Source organism: Rhinolophus sinicus, linkage group LG01, assembly GCF_036562045.2.
Source record: "Rhinolophus sinicus isolate RSC01 linkage group LG01, ASM3656204v1, whole genome shotgun sequence".
Lineage (NCBI taxonomy): Eukaryota > Metazoa > Chordata > Mammalia > Chiroptera > Rhinolophidae > Rhinolophus > Rhinolophus sinicus.
In genome coordinates, this window is record NC_133751.1 from 167400611 (window position 1) to 167416039 (window position 15429).

Consider the following 15429-nt stretch of genomic DNA (forward strand, 5'->3'; position numbering starts at 1 on the left):
CTAAGGTTAGAAACTATACTATTAATATTTATCCACTGTTTATCAGCTAAATAACCACACAATAGAAATAGTAAGACCTTTGAATGCACTCTCTTGCCTTGAAACTAATTCTGAAAGAGCTTATCAATTTTGAGAAACAACTTTACTTGCTCCAATACTCCTAAATATAGATATGAAGATACACTTCACCTTTGCCCTTAGCTTGCATTAGCTCACCAGGTTTGTCCATAAAGATGTGCTATTCAACACATGGCCTTTTCAGTATTCAGTCTCTGCCTTCACCTTTGATGGTGATGTGAATGAGTTTGCATTTCTGTGGAATCCTTTAAAAAGCCCTCACATTTAAATGTAAATTTTTATTATAACTCTGTTCAATACATCTGTGACTTTTGATAAAATTGTGACTTTCAGCGTATCTCTTAGTCTCCCTTCCATATACCTCCAAATCATCTTGTTATACATTCTTTAGCCTTTGAAGTAATAGAACTCAGCCTTTCAGAGCAGAATGCCATATATTTTGAGACAATAGTACAGCCTTTTATCACCCAGAAATGGTTGCCTTCTTGCTTAATAGAGAAAGGATTAAAACCAGATAAAGAATAACATCAGTTTTCCCACATGCCTTCTTTAGTAGTCCAGCTCTTCCTTATAGTAAATATAGCATTCAGACTCCACTGCCCAAAGATGTTCTGTTTTCTTCCTGAATAAACTTTCTCTTGTTTTACATTAAAAGGCAAGATAAAAGAAGGAAAGAAGACGGAGAATAAAAGCGTCTCTCTTTCCGAAGTGTGATAAGGGAAATCATTTTTTTAGGAAATAGCAGTTTAGCAGAGTTCTGCTAGAAGTGAATAAAAGTTTCCTGCGGATATCTGGTGTAAGAACATTGCAGGGAGAGTAAATAACAAGTCCAAGTGTCAAAGTGGGTGTATGGTTAAGAACGTTTCAGAAACATTAAGGAAATAGAAGTGACTAAATCAAAGTGAGATAAAGGAAAGAGAATAATAGAAGATGACAGAGATGTGGCCAGGTACCAGGTAGAGCAGGAATGTAGGTCATTGTAAGGATATTTATTCTAGTAATGACGGGGACTTTGAGAGAGTTTTGAATTTAAGAATAATATCATCTTAGATTATTCTATAAAATGTAGTTTGTCAGTAAGACATTCATAGAAAACACCAAAATACTTATAATCTTAGTCCAGTTTGTCTTGAAAGTCAAGCCCAGGATAAAAACTTCTATGTAAGCAGTTTATTTAGGAAGAGATCCTAGGAAACAGAAAAGTAGTACAGGTAAGAAAGGAAAACTAATACCAGGATATACTCTTTGCCACTATTACAGCTAACTCATACTCCAACTCACTGGGACAATCTATGGAATATTAAAAGTGTGTCTCAGAAATGCCTGTCTGACAAATAAAAGAGGAAACGTTTATCCTTGAGTTCCTACCCTCCACAGTGATCAAAGGTGGACTTATATGGTATTAATTCCTCAGCATTCCTGGCTTGTGTATTTCCTAGTGCAGTATCAGGAGTCAGAGAAGCCCCTGGACAGACAAGGAAAAACATCCCATCACAGACTGGGGCAAAATGCAATCAGATGTTACCGTGTTTCCCCAAAAATAAGACCGGGTCTTATATTAATTTTTGCTCCAAAAGATGCATTAGGGTATGTTTTCAGGGGATGTCTTATTTTTTCATGTACAACAATCTGCATTTATTCAAATACGGTCATGTCATTTTCTTCTGGAACATTGTCATAATGTACTAAATGTGTCCGTGTGGCTGATGATCTTAACCGGGGCTTATTTTCGGGGTAGGTCTTATTTTGGGGGAAACGGGAGACTGTCTCAAAACCAATAACTTAATGACTGAAGAAGAGATACGTCCCAGAAGATGTGCACTATTTTCTAGGAAGTGTAGATTATAGATTTCCAAATTAAATGTCTTCTGTCTGGTTATTCTTCTATAAGAGAACAGTTTTGCCATCTCTTTTTTGATTAATGTTTTCATTATAATCAAAATTTAAAGGTTTTTTTTTTTCTTTCTCTATTTAAAGAACCTCTAATAAAATCTATGCTGCATATAAATCACAAGGATGCTTTTATTCTTAATGGAGTAATAGGAGGAGGGGGTAGAGACAGAAAGAGAGACAGAGAGAGCGAAAGAAGGAAATTTTCCAAAGTATTTTAAATGTCAATTACATAGTAGAAGTGTTCCTTTTCAGCACTGAAAATGATTTCATTTTAACATTGCCTACTCTATTAATTTTAACTACTTTAAATACAGAACTTCTAGCCGAAAGATCAGAATTTAATATGTTTTTACAACTACTCTTTAGCAATGATAATTTGTATATGACATAACTTGGTATTAACTCTAGAGTTGTTTCCAAGTGACTGGGTACCACAATCCCTGTCCTCATGGCGCTCACATTCCTCAGGACAGTTTACTCCAGTATACCCAGTTGCATATGACTGCCTTTTAAGAGAGGCTGGCTATCTGTCATTTGATGCCATGTTATGCTTACGCAACCACGAGATGCTTTATTTTGATGTAGAAAATGTTCTCCCTTCAAAGTCCTACTTTGGTACTATTCATTTTTAATATAGAATGGGTGGAATGGCCCTGAACTGTGGCTAAACTGTTAGATTCTCTGTTTCATGTACTGACTTTTTTTTTTTTTTTTTTTTTTTTAAGTTGCACTGCACAGTTGCTAACGTATGTTTAAAGATTCTTGACTTGGTAACTTTGGAGTTCTATGCTACTTTCCTGAAAGTAAGGTTTCAACCTTTACTGCTTTGAGATATATGTAAAATGTGATGGGTTTGGATGACCTGACAAGCTACAAGCAGCTGTCCCTCTCTTCTTTACTTTCTGCCATGTCACTCAGTGGGATGTTACAGAAATTGCATACATAGTTGAACAAAATAGCTTTGTTAGATAGAGGGGAGAAATGTGGTGTTGACATATATGAGGAGCTGTGCTCCTCTTTCATCTTATTCAGATGTGTTTTTTTTTTATTTACCTTCTGCCATGGGATTGCTCTGTTGAATATGTGTTATTGTGCTTTATAATGTCAGTCAACACCTCTTCCAATGTTATCCACAATGGAGAAGTCTGAGAGGGGCCAGGGAACATTGGGGCACATTAGTCCAATGGCTGATTTTGTTTAAAAGCACTTTATTAAATGTATAATCAATGAAAATACATATGACTACTTTCCCTTATGATCCACATGCAGCAACCAGTCCTTCTAAGTCTACTAACATTTTTCAGCCTTGACTCCTTACTGCAGTTCATGTCGACATGAAAATTCCAGCCCAAACATGTTTCTTACTGTATAATCTATTGCAGCCTAAGCTCCCACTAGGCTATGTTTCTTCCAATATCTTAGAGGAAGATAGAAATAGAGAGAGAGAGAGCAAGAGAACAAATGGGTGTCAAAATGTTAATGGAGGAATATGAGTTCATTGTCATATTGTAATGTTTCTATACTTTGAACATTTTTTTTTTTTGTAATGTGAAGTATAATTTAAAATATTTCTGGAAAATAAATTTCAATAGGAGTAAAACAAAAAGGGAAAAGACGTATAGAATAAAAGAGACTAAGAAACATCAGATGATTCTAATGTGTGGGCCTTAGTTGAATCCTGTTTTGAACAAATTAGTTTAAAACATTAGACAATTGTAGTTATTTGAAGACACTCACTGAATTTTTGATGATAATGAGGAATGGTGTTTCTTTATTGTTTTTGTTCTTTTTAACTCTGATATTGCTTCATTGGTTTTGTGATGATTTTTTTTTTTAAGTTCTATTTTAGAGATACATACTGAAAGATTTGCAGATAGCATTATATGAACTTTAGAATTTCCTTAAAAATTATCTAGGACAGAGGAGAGGGTATGAGATGGGTTACGATAAAATAAAACAAGGTTAGCCTGAAGCTGATCATTGTTAAAGCTGAGTAATGGATGTATGGATGTTATTATATTTTCTCTGTGTGTGTGTGTGTGTGTGTGTGTGTATATATATATATATATATATATATATATATATATATATATATATATATATATTTATTTATTTATTTATTTATTTATTTATTTATGTGCTTAAAAGTTTAAACATAAGGAAATGCTATGGACCAGATTATTCAGGTTCAGATATGGAGTGCACATTCCTATCTGTAATATGAGATGTCTAGAATATACATCTCTATAATTTTAATCAGGAGTGAATGAGTTAATGCATCCAAACTCTTTCTTATTTAGTAACTGACCCTAAACAAGCCCTGAATAAATGTTAGCTGTTATTTTTAGATTTGTTTTTCTCTTCAGATCTAGGCAGAGGCTAACATTTTTGAAAATGCAATTTACCTAAGAATCTCAGTTTGCTCTACTCAAAGATTTCCCACTTTTGTGAAAAAAGTAAGTAGGAAGCAATTATTGCTTCTCTGGAGGAATCTCAACCATAGGAAGGAAAAAAAGCAAAATACTTACACCATAGTAAACAATAACCAAATATTTAAAGAGAGGAAGTAGCTTAAATGTAATTATAATTAATGGGGAAAAACAACTAGTTTAAAAAGAAAATGCTGTTCAAGAATATTGTTTTGAGAGCTAATTCAGCTTTGAACCACAAATTATTGCCATTTTAATGTAACTCATGTTGACTGGAATTTTATCTCTACTTCACACATGTTAGCCATAAAATTATAGTACTTAATTTTTGTTTCAATTAAATTGGCTATTCCAGAAGTTATCATTTTGAAAATTTTATAAAAATTCAGTAAGCAGTTTATATCTATATGACTCATTTACAAATTTTTAAACTAACCTTTGTTACATTGAAAGTCATCAAAAATAATAGAAAATATTCCACAAATATGCTGAGAAATCGTAAGTTTATTAAATGGATGGAATCTTATGAACAAATTGAATGATTTTGCAATATATCACCTCTTGCTATGCAGTTGCTAAAACTAATAAAACTTAAGAATAGATCACTGTCTTTAAAGTGAGAAAGTGGACTATGTATTTATAGATTATGGCAAATGTATTATCCAGTACTTCAAGGCATACTGCAAGGTATACATACAAATTATGGTGAACATTATGATATGGGATGTGTACAAATATATAGAACAATAATTTAAGGCAAGTGTTTGTCATTCATTAAATTACAATTAGTAAACCACTCTTAAATTTTGTAGAACTAATTTAAACATTCAGACTATAAGTTCTTTCTAGTCTATATTTGGTGAAGGACAATTGTTACTGCAATAGAGAGGGCTGTGTCATTTCACACCACATCCCAGTGCCTGAGAGAGTTGAGTGTCTTAGAGTGGCATATATGAATCCTGAATAAGTAATTATTTTGAATTTTAAAGGACTAAATATGAGAGAATCTGTGATTAGAAACATAATATATTCTATGGTAATAATTGAAGTTTAGGTCTTCATATCAGCACTTCAGGGAAAGACTTGGACAGTGTTTCAATATGTAAAATTTATTCATATCTGGCAATGTTAACATTTAAGGAGGGATGAAATAGCAATTAAATTTAGATTTAAGAAAACCTAAAAGCCACAGTCAAACATTTTACTATTTTATGCTTTGTAAATGAAAGCTAATGGTAACTGACTACATTTTTCACCTTTTCTTGGGTTTGATTATATAGCCATATTTATTTATGATGAAAGCAATCTGCTTATACAGTTTAACTTTTTCAGTTTAAGTAAAGAAATAGAAGACAAGAGTCTAATTTTTTAAAAACTACATAATATTTGAAAGTTCAACATAAATTGATATGAGTCAAAATGAAAACATTTGTCAAATGAAACCTAGTTGTGATGAATAAGATACTATATAGGTATTTAAGGAAATAAGCAAACAAAAATATCAAACTTGAATATCTGTGTATCTCTATGGACTGCATCATACAGGACACATTTTAGATGTTGTTCAGAATTTAGAAGTTTTAAGTTAACTAAGCAATTTCCAAAAATCTATAGTTGAATCACCATGGCTGTAAAATTTTCATTTTTTTGAATGCTAACAAAGCATAGGAAATTGTTCAAACAAAAGCCTCTGTTTCTTCCAATGTTTGCTTTTCTTCTCTGTATTTCTGCTATTCGTTTCATCATTTATTTTGTATTCTTCTGTTAATCTTTTGTTTTCTTTAACTCATAATTTCTTCTAATTTGGTTTGCTGGTATTTGCTTTATTGGTTTCTTTGTTAAATTCTGTTTCTAATTGTAATTATTATACTAGTTGACAACTATTAGAACAAAGTAAACTCGGGAGAGCTAATTGCTTCCTTCTTTGAATTTTTTTTTTTTTTTTTTCCAGGACTATGCTGAGAAGGAGAACACAATAGCAAAAGCGCTAGAAGATCTGAAGGCCAATTTTTACTGTGAACTCTGTGACAAGCAGTACTATAAGCATCAGGAGTTTGACAATCACATCAATTCATATGACCATGCTCACAAACAGGTAAGAAAGAAATGTCCAAAAATAACAAAGACAACTATTAGAACAAAGTAAACTGTTATTTCTGATATTTTATGGTAATTTGAATTGTATAGACTGTATGAAAATGATATTGGTGTTTATTTTTTCTTTGTTGTACAATTTTTAAAGATGTCATTCTAGGATGATGATTTGATGACCTATAGCAAAAGGCAGTTTTTGTTTTTTGTTTCTTGTTTTAAGTACCAAAGATAAAGTCTGAAATAAGCAACTAGCACAAGGAAATACCATTCAATTACCTTTTAGTAATTGACAGTATTTTGAAAATTATATTCTATAGGTGTTGATCCTCTACATACTTCAAAAGTATTACATTTTAAATATTTTAATCAACTAATGATATTTATCAAATATAAATTAATTTATTCATAGCACTTTTTATAAAGCATTTGCCAATTTAAACTACTATAAATCATGAAAAAAACAGAATGGTTTGATATAGTAAAAATAACAGGGTTATTGGTTAAATAACTACTTAATATGTGTATATTTTAATATTTCCCTATCAATTATAAATCCAAGATTGATTTTTTTCAGCACTCTATGTAAAGACAAGTTTAAAATAAGGATAATGTCAGAGGTGAAGTTAATAACAGGGATTCCATTTTCTTATGTACTTTACATTTATCAATGCAACTTCATAGGTTGTTTAGCTAACTGGATACAATACAGCAGTAATTTATAAATATTTATCTTTTTAACCATACTCACAAAAATCATCCACATATCATTTTGATATTAAAAAAAGATACATATATTTTTATTAAATTTATTGGTGTGACATTGGTTAGTAAAATTGTATAGGTTTCAAGTGTACAGTTCTATTATATAATCCATCATCTATGTATTGCATTGTTTATTCACCCAGAGTCAGTTCTCCTTCCATCATCATATATTGGACCACTTTTACCCTCATCCACCATCCCCCTACTCCACTTACCTTCTGGTAACCACTAAACTGTGGTTTGTGTTTATGAGTTTTGTTTATCTTGTTTCTTTGTTGCTTTTACTTTTATCCCACATATGAATGAAGTCATATAATTCTCGACTTTTTCTGTCTGAATTATTTCACTTAGCATGATAATCATAAGATCCATCCATGTTGTTACAAATGGCGGTATTTCATCTTTTCTTATGACTGAGTTATCTTCCATTGTGTGTATGTACCATATCTTTATCCAATCATCTGTCAAAGGACACTTCAGTTGTTGTTCTTGTCTTAGCCACTATGAGTAATGCTGGAATGAATATAGGGGTACATATAGTTTAGCAGGTAAATATTTTCAGTTTTTTGGGGTAGATACACAGAAGAGGAATTGCTGGGTTATATGGTAATTCTCTTCTTAATTTTTTGAGTAACCTCTATACTATTTTCCACAGTGACTGTGTGAGTTTACATTCCCATCAACAGTGTATGAGGGTTCCTTTTTCCCCACAAACTCTCCAATACTTGTTATTACTTGTCTCATTGATGATAGCCATTCTAACTGGTGGTTTCTCATTGTGGTTTTGATTTGCCTTTCTCTAGTAGCTAGTGAAGTTAAATATTTTTTTCATATATGCGTTGGCCATTTGTATATCTTCTTGAGAGAACTGTCTATTTAGATCCTCTGCCCATTTTTTTGAACTGAATTGTTTGGGGGTTTTTGTTGTTGTTGTTGAGTTGTATGAGTTCCTTGTGTATTTTGAATATTAGACCCTTATCGGAGGCGTTGTTTGCGAATATCTTATTCCGTTCTGTTGGTTGCCTCCCTGCTTTGTCTATGGTTTCTTTTGCTGTGCAGAAGCCTTTTAGTTTAATATAGTCCCATTCATTTATTTTTGCTTTTACTTCCCTTGCTTTTGACGTCAAATTCATAAAATCCTCTTTGAACCCAAGGTCCATAAGTTTAATCTATGCTTTTTTTCTATGCAATTTATTGCTTCAGGTCTTACGTTTAGGTCTTTGATCCATTTTGAATTAATTTTGGTACATGGTGACCGATAACAATCTAGTTTCATTCTTTTGCACGTGGCTTTCCAATTCTCCCAGCACCAGTGTTTGAAGAGGCTGTCTTTTCTCCATTGTATGTTTTTGGCTCCTTTTAAAAATAATTTGCCCATATATATGTAGGTTTATATTTGGGCTCTCAATTCTATTCCCTTGATCTCTGTGTCTGTTTTTCTTCCAATATCATGCTATTTGGATTTTTGTCATTTTGTAGTATAAATTAAAGTCAGGGAGTGTGATACCTCCAGTCTTGTTCTTTTGTGTCAGGATTGTTTTGGCTGTTCAAAGTCGTCTGTGATTTCATACAAATCTGATGATTTCTTTGTTGTTCTATTTATTTTAAAAATGCCATTTGTATCTTCATGGGGATCTTTTACACTATATTTATTTATTTATTTATTTATTTATTTATTTATTTATTTATTTTGACATTCAAGATGATTTCATATTAATTTCAGGTGTATAGCATAGTGGTTAGACATTTACAAAACTTAAGAAGTGTTTCCCCTGACTAGTCTAGTACCCACCTGGCACTATGCATAGTTATTACCATATTATTGACTATGTTCTCTGTGCTTTACTTTACATTCCCATGACTATTTTGTAGTCACTATCAATTTGTACTTCTTAATCCCTTCACCTTTTTCACCCTGCCCCCAACCTCACTCCCATCTTTCACAAAATTATTGACTATATTCCTTATGCTACCCTACATCCTCATGACTACTGTGTAACAGCGAATTTGTACTTCTTAGTCCCTTCCTGTTCTTCACCCATTACCAACCCCTTCCCATCTGGCAACCATCAAAATATTTTCAGCATCCACAAATTTGTTTCTGTTTTATTTGTTTGTTTATTTTATTATTTATATTCCACATATAAGTGAAACCACATTGCATCTGTCTGACATACTCTACTCAGCACACTACACTTCACATCCATCTGTGCTGCCACAGATGGCAAGGACCCATTCCCTTCCATAGCTAAGCAATATTCCGTTGTATATATGTACCACCTCCTCTTTATCCTTCATCCTTTGACGGACACCCAGGCTGCCTCCATCTCTTGGCCATTGTAAACAGTGCTGCAATGAACATATGAATGCAGAATTCCCCTCAAAGCAGCATTTTGGGTTTCTTCAGATAAATACCCAGAAATGGGATTAAAATGGGATTACTGGGTCCTTCTTTGTCTCTTATTATAGCTTTTGTTTTAAAGTCTATTTTGTCTGGTATCAGTATTATCACCCAAGCTTTTTTGTTTGCATTTGTTTCCATTTTCATAAAATATAGTTTTTGCATTCCTTTACTTTCATTCTTCTGTGTGTGCCTTTGATCTGAAGTTTTTCTCCTGTCGGCAGCATATGTAAGGGTCTTGTTTTCTCCATTGAGCCATCCTATCTTTTGATTCGAACATTAAATCCATTTACACTTAAAGTAATTATTGATAGATATGTAGATATTGCCATTTTATTATTCATAGTTTTGATCTTCTTTGTTTCCTTCTTCTTCTTAAAGAGGTCCCTCTAACATTTTTTGTAATATTGGTTTGGTGGTGATGAACTCCTTTAGCTTTTTCATATCTGGTAAGCTCTTTATCTGTTCTTCAATTCTAAATGATAGCTTTGCTGGGTAGAGTAATACAGGTTGTAGATCCATGCTTTTCATCACTTTTAATATTTTGTACCAATTCCTTCTGACCTGCAAAGTTTCTGTTGAGAAATCAGCTGACAGTCTTATGGGAGCTCCCTTTCAGGTAACTAAGTGCTTTTCTCTTTTTGCTTTTAAGATTTTCTATATCTGTAACCTATGGCATTTTAATTATGATGTACCTTCATGTGGGCCTCTTTTGGTTCATCTTGTTTGGGACTCTGCTATTCCTCGGCATGTATACCTATTTCCTTCACCAAGTCAGGGAAATTTTCCACCATTATTTCTTCAAATAGGTTTTCAATTCCTTGCTCTCTCTCTTCTCCTTCTGGTACTCCTATAATGTGAATGTTGGATGTCTGATGTTGTCCCAGGATGGATGTCTGATGGCTCCTTAAAAATCTCCTCATATTTTTGGATTCCTTTTTCTTTTTGTTGTTCTGAATTGGTGTTTTCTGCTATGTTATCTTCTAAATCGCTGGTTCAGTCTTCTGCTTCATCTAATCTACTGTGATTCCCTCTAATGTATTCTTCATTTCAATAGATAGATAGATAGATAGATAGATAGATAGATAGATAGATAGATAGATAATTATTTCTGACTGGTTCTTTTTCATGTTTTCTGTCTTACTTTTATGTTTCCTTTCTTGTTATTGAAGTTCTCCCTGAGATCATTGAGCATCCTAATAACCAGGGTTTGGAACTCTGTATCTGCTAGATTGCTTGTCTCCATTTTATTTAGATTTTTTTTTTTTTTTTTTGGATTTTTTTTTTCTCCAGGAGCTTTGTTCTGTTTTATTATTTGGGACACTTTTTTTTTTTTTTTTTTTGTCTCCACATTTTGAATGCATCTCTCTCTTTGTTTCTATATATTATGTAGGGCTGCTGTGCCTCCTAGTCTTAGTAGTGTGACCTTATGTAGTAGCTGTCCTGTGGGACCCAGTGGTGAAGTCTTCTGGTCTCCAGGGCCGGGTGCTCCAGATGTGTTTCTTGTATGTGTTGTGTTTGCCCTCCTGTTGTATTTAAGCCTTGGTTGCAGTTTGTACTTCAATGGGAGGAATTAAGCCTCAGGCTGATTCATTTTGAGGACTGGCCATGACTACAGTGAAGTTGCTGTGGTGCAGGAGTTGTCCCTACAGGGCAGGGTTTGCTCTAGCAGGGCTCTGGTACCTGTCAATGTTACAGTAGCGGAAAATGTTTAAAATCACATACTTAGCATATATATATATATATATTTTATTTTTTTTGAGGGAATGATATAAGCACATTTATCTGTGTAGCAAATGTATTTGAAGAGCTAAGAGACCCGAGTACCTCAGTCAGTCTCCATCATGAATGTCTGGTATGGGAGAAGCTTTCCATCTTTGCCTTCCCAGGGTTCCACTTCTGCATGCACAAATTGATAGTTTGGACTAAATGACTTTCATTGGCCTTCTGGATCTAAAGTTCAAGAGTTTTATATCATCAAATATAAAACATAGTTAAGGCCTGTATATTCATCATAAATAATCAATATGTATTTAATTCTCAATTCCCGTTTTCTAAGTGATTCTCTCATATAAAAACATTAGAACAGTTTCCAGTGAAGTTATGTCACTCTGAATTCTAATCATTGAGATTAAAAAAAAAAAAAAAAAAAAAATGGAAAACTCAGCATGAGGTAAAAAGAAAAGACTTTCCTTTAAACCCTTTCACTGTTCATTTGCCCTTAAACTAAAGCTACACTGTGCCTGCCCTCTCCTCTGACAACCTATGGCAACTCAGAGTTATTTTCACTCTAAGAAATTTGTCACGCTGATGCTATGAAGAGATAGAAAAGGAATGATTGCCTTATTGCTGCTGCCCCTCAAACATTTTGATTTTTGCTTTAGCGGCTTCAGTGTGGCTGAAATTTCTCCCAAAAGGCACTAAAGTGACCTTCACCAACTAGTCAAGATTCAGTGCTTTATGGCATGCTGTTTTGTTCTGCTCCAGAGGGAGTCGGGATCAGGCCAGGTTGTTGGAATTTACTCTTCCTGCAGGAACTTGTATTGCCATAGAAATAGAGCAGATTTATTCTCAAATTGCAACATTCCTAATAATTTAAACTCATGTTCACTAATCTGATACTTGAGAAAGGAATCATTTCTTGATATGTGGGGATAAAATTTCATCTACAAGATAATATTTAAAGGTTAATAAGAAAATATGATATACAGGTAAAGCAATGCATGATACAATCCATTTCAAGTATCTTCCCTGCAATTTTTCTTGTGATGTGTACTTCAGCCTAATTGTACTCATTTTTAAAGCCATTTTGAGCATCAAAACCAGGAGGACTATACAATTTCCTCATATAGAAATTCCCTGACTGCCCATAAAATGACTGCCCCAAGAGAAACATGCATATATCTAGTTAGTCATAGAACTGTATTGTTTTGACATTTCAAATCCAAAGTCATGATTTGATAGAATTAAATTGAAAGTTCTGTCCATTCTTGAGTTTGAGCTGGACTCTGGACAAAAAAAAATCATTTCTAGTATCTGAACTTAATGTAATTTCCCTAAACTTTCCCCAGTGGACTGCAAGTCTCCTTCCTTTCCATCTTCTACCATCTGTTAGGATGATGGCTGTCTATTGAACCAGTCACTCTTAAGGGTATGTGAAAAATACTATATCTTTAAGTGAAGCTCTCTACCTAAATATAATTATCCCAAAAAAATAGAAAAAGAAAAAAAAATAGACTACAGTAGAGAAATTCACCTAATATATAAATTATGCATTATAAGCCAATCAAAAAAAGTTCCTCTACTTCTTTGTGATTGTTACCACTAAAATATACACCAGTTTTGTAAAGCAACAATAACTATAAGGAAACTATTTTTATCCCAAGTGGTGTATCTTTATTTTTATTTTTATTGTAATGATTACTTCTTAACTCTTGAAAGTATATTCTTCCTGTAGGTTACATACTGACTTGGTTGGTGGCATCAATAAAATTGTATCCCTCTATTTTACTATTGTATTTTTATTATACTATGTTAATGATAATTTAATATATTTTATGAAACTATATCTATTTTGGGAAATAGTTTATTATAGATTTATTCTATACTTTCTACTACATAGATTGATTTATACTTTTTGAAAAATAATTTTGAGACAGATTCTGCAAATTACTCTTAATAAAATCAAATGTTTAAGGAGAAAATTGATGCATAAAAAATAAATATTTAAAATCTAAGTTTACATATGTGGGAAATTGGGAGCAGTACTTAGCTTTGAACATCCTGAAAATTAAATTTTTATCTCCTTCTAATCAGATCAATAACCACACTTTAAATTGTCTGCTCTTTGGATTGTCTCATAATACACTTCAAGACTGTCCTGGCTTCTGTAGAAACTAAGACATCTGTTTTCTATGATAGGAGGTGAACATGGTATAAAACAAAGAAACTTTCATTTCAGTTCAATATTCTAATCCCCAGGAAAGTTTTAAAACATAGTAATTTCAGATTCTGGTATCAGACCACGACATATGTCTTATGTTTGAAGCTTTCCAGGTGGTTATAATGTGAGGCCAGGGTCGAAAAGGAGAATGGAGATACCAAGGGTCGTAAGGTACTGTTTAAGTTGTTATCTGATGACATACTGCATGCTTCCATGATATAGAGGGATAACAAAAGTACAGTTCTTAGTATTCCAGAACAATTGTTAAAGAGATATTGGAAAGAAGATGGAGAAAGAAGCAAAGACAATATAGAGAGAAACAGTTAGGCATATGTATTCTTCTTTCTCCTCTCCAGGCAATGACCCCAGAGTGGGAGATGTCTTATAAAGATATGTTGAAAGTAGGGAGTCTGGAAAGAGAATGCCTTTTGGGCTGCCTGCTGTATACCAATATGAAACTCAGCCAATATCAAAATAAATTTGGCAGCAAAATGTGTTTAAGCAACAAGTTTTGCTGTTCGGTCTCCCCAGGAAGCTCTGTTTAAATATACAATGGATAGTGTCCAGAATTTCCCCTTGCCCTTTTGGGGAAACTAAGATGGCAACTGATTTGAGAGCTGGTGATCTTGCCATGGAGAGGGAAAAGATGCAGGTAGATTATCTGAGCCAATGAGCAGAATGGAGGGTACGACTGGATTCAGAGATTCTACATTGACAGTGAGAATGAACACAGATGAATATTAGTCACCTAACGAGGGCTACCAAGTCCTCAACAAAGATAGAACAAATAGATAATGGGATACATCAGATGTTGACTTCAGAAATGGAGGCAGCAACATTACCTGTAGTTAGAGAACTAAAGTTCTATATATTTTATATAGGAAAGTATATGGGTCTTGGCTGCCAGAAGCGTATGTAAGTCTTTTTCTGTCCTCCTACACTCCCAGGAACAAAGGAGATTTGGCAGGTGTAATGAGAGTAAATAGAAGATTAAAGATACTTAGCAGTTATTCCAGAAAACTTGTTATCAGTAAATTATCCATTATAATGTGGGTTGGAATACTATTCATTTTCTATTACCCAGTGGGGAATGGCTCAAATAATTAGAAGGTAATTTATTTAGAAAACAAAGAAGCAAACTTGTCTTTTTACGTCTTTCATATAATGTGTAGAAATGTTTCACCCAGCTATATATTTTACCAATGAGCGTTTTATTGTTAATTACACAAATGATTTTCTTTTTCTTTCTAAAGCTATGACAATCACCAAGCCCAATCATATTGCTAGGATATTCTAAATTACATCAAATTTGATCATAAATAAATAAAAAGTAAACAGTCTATGGACTAGTCACTTATTATGTTTTCCTGGCTACTTCAGTATGTACCTACATTTACATATAAAATGAACTACTACATTTAGAAATCACCAGCTAGTATTCAAAAAAAAAAACAAAAAACTCAGTTTCAATAGTTTGGATAATTTGTATAAGAATAAATTATGTCTGTATTTGTACAGGCAGACAATAATGCAGCATGTAGTACTAGAAAGAAAGAGTAAGATAATGATGGCAAAAATGTATAGATGAATATATACTTCTGTATATGTGGTTATTATATATATTACAATTCATTTGCTTTCCTCTTTTGTCCAGGGAGATAAATATTTGCTGTTTTGGCAATTTGAGGTTGGAAGTGCTATAAATAGTTCTTATCTCTTTGGGCAGCTTTAAAAAAGGAGAATTATGGCAATCTTTAACTCACTGCATTTATGTAAGATTGGTTTCTTTATTGTGATCACACTCTCTGAAAGCAGAACAAGATGATGTT

At 33.1% G+C, this 15429-nt stretch overlaps 1 protein-coding gene across 2 annotated transcripts in view; it reads left to right on the top strand.

Annotated features, from left to right (window-relative positions):
• Positions 1 to 15429, top strand: part of ZNF804A (zinc finger protein 804A) — a 262701-nt gene that overhangs the window by 219098 nt on the left and 28174 nt on the right. For both annotated transcript variants that reach the window (XM_019752851.2, XM_074339012.1), the window contains exon 2: positions 6352 to 6495. In XM_019752851.2, the coding sequence (XP_019608410.2) occupies positions 6352 to 6495 (144 nt within the window). The remainder of the gene's footprint in view (positions 1 to 6351; positions 6496 to 15429) is intronic.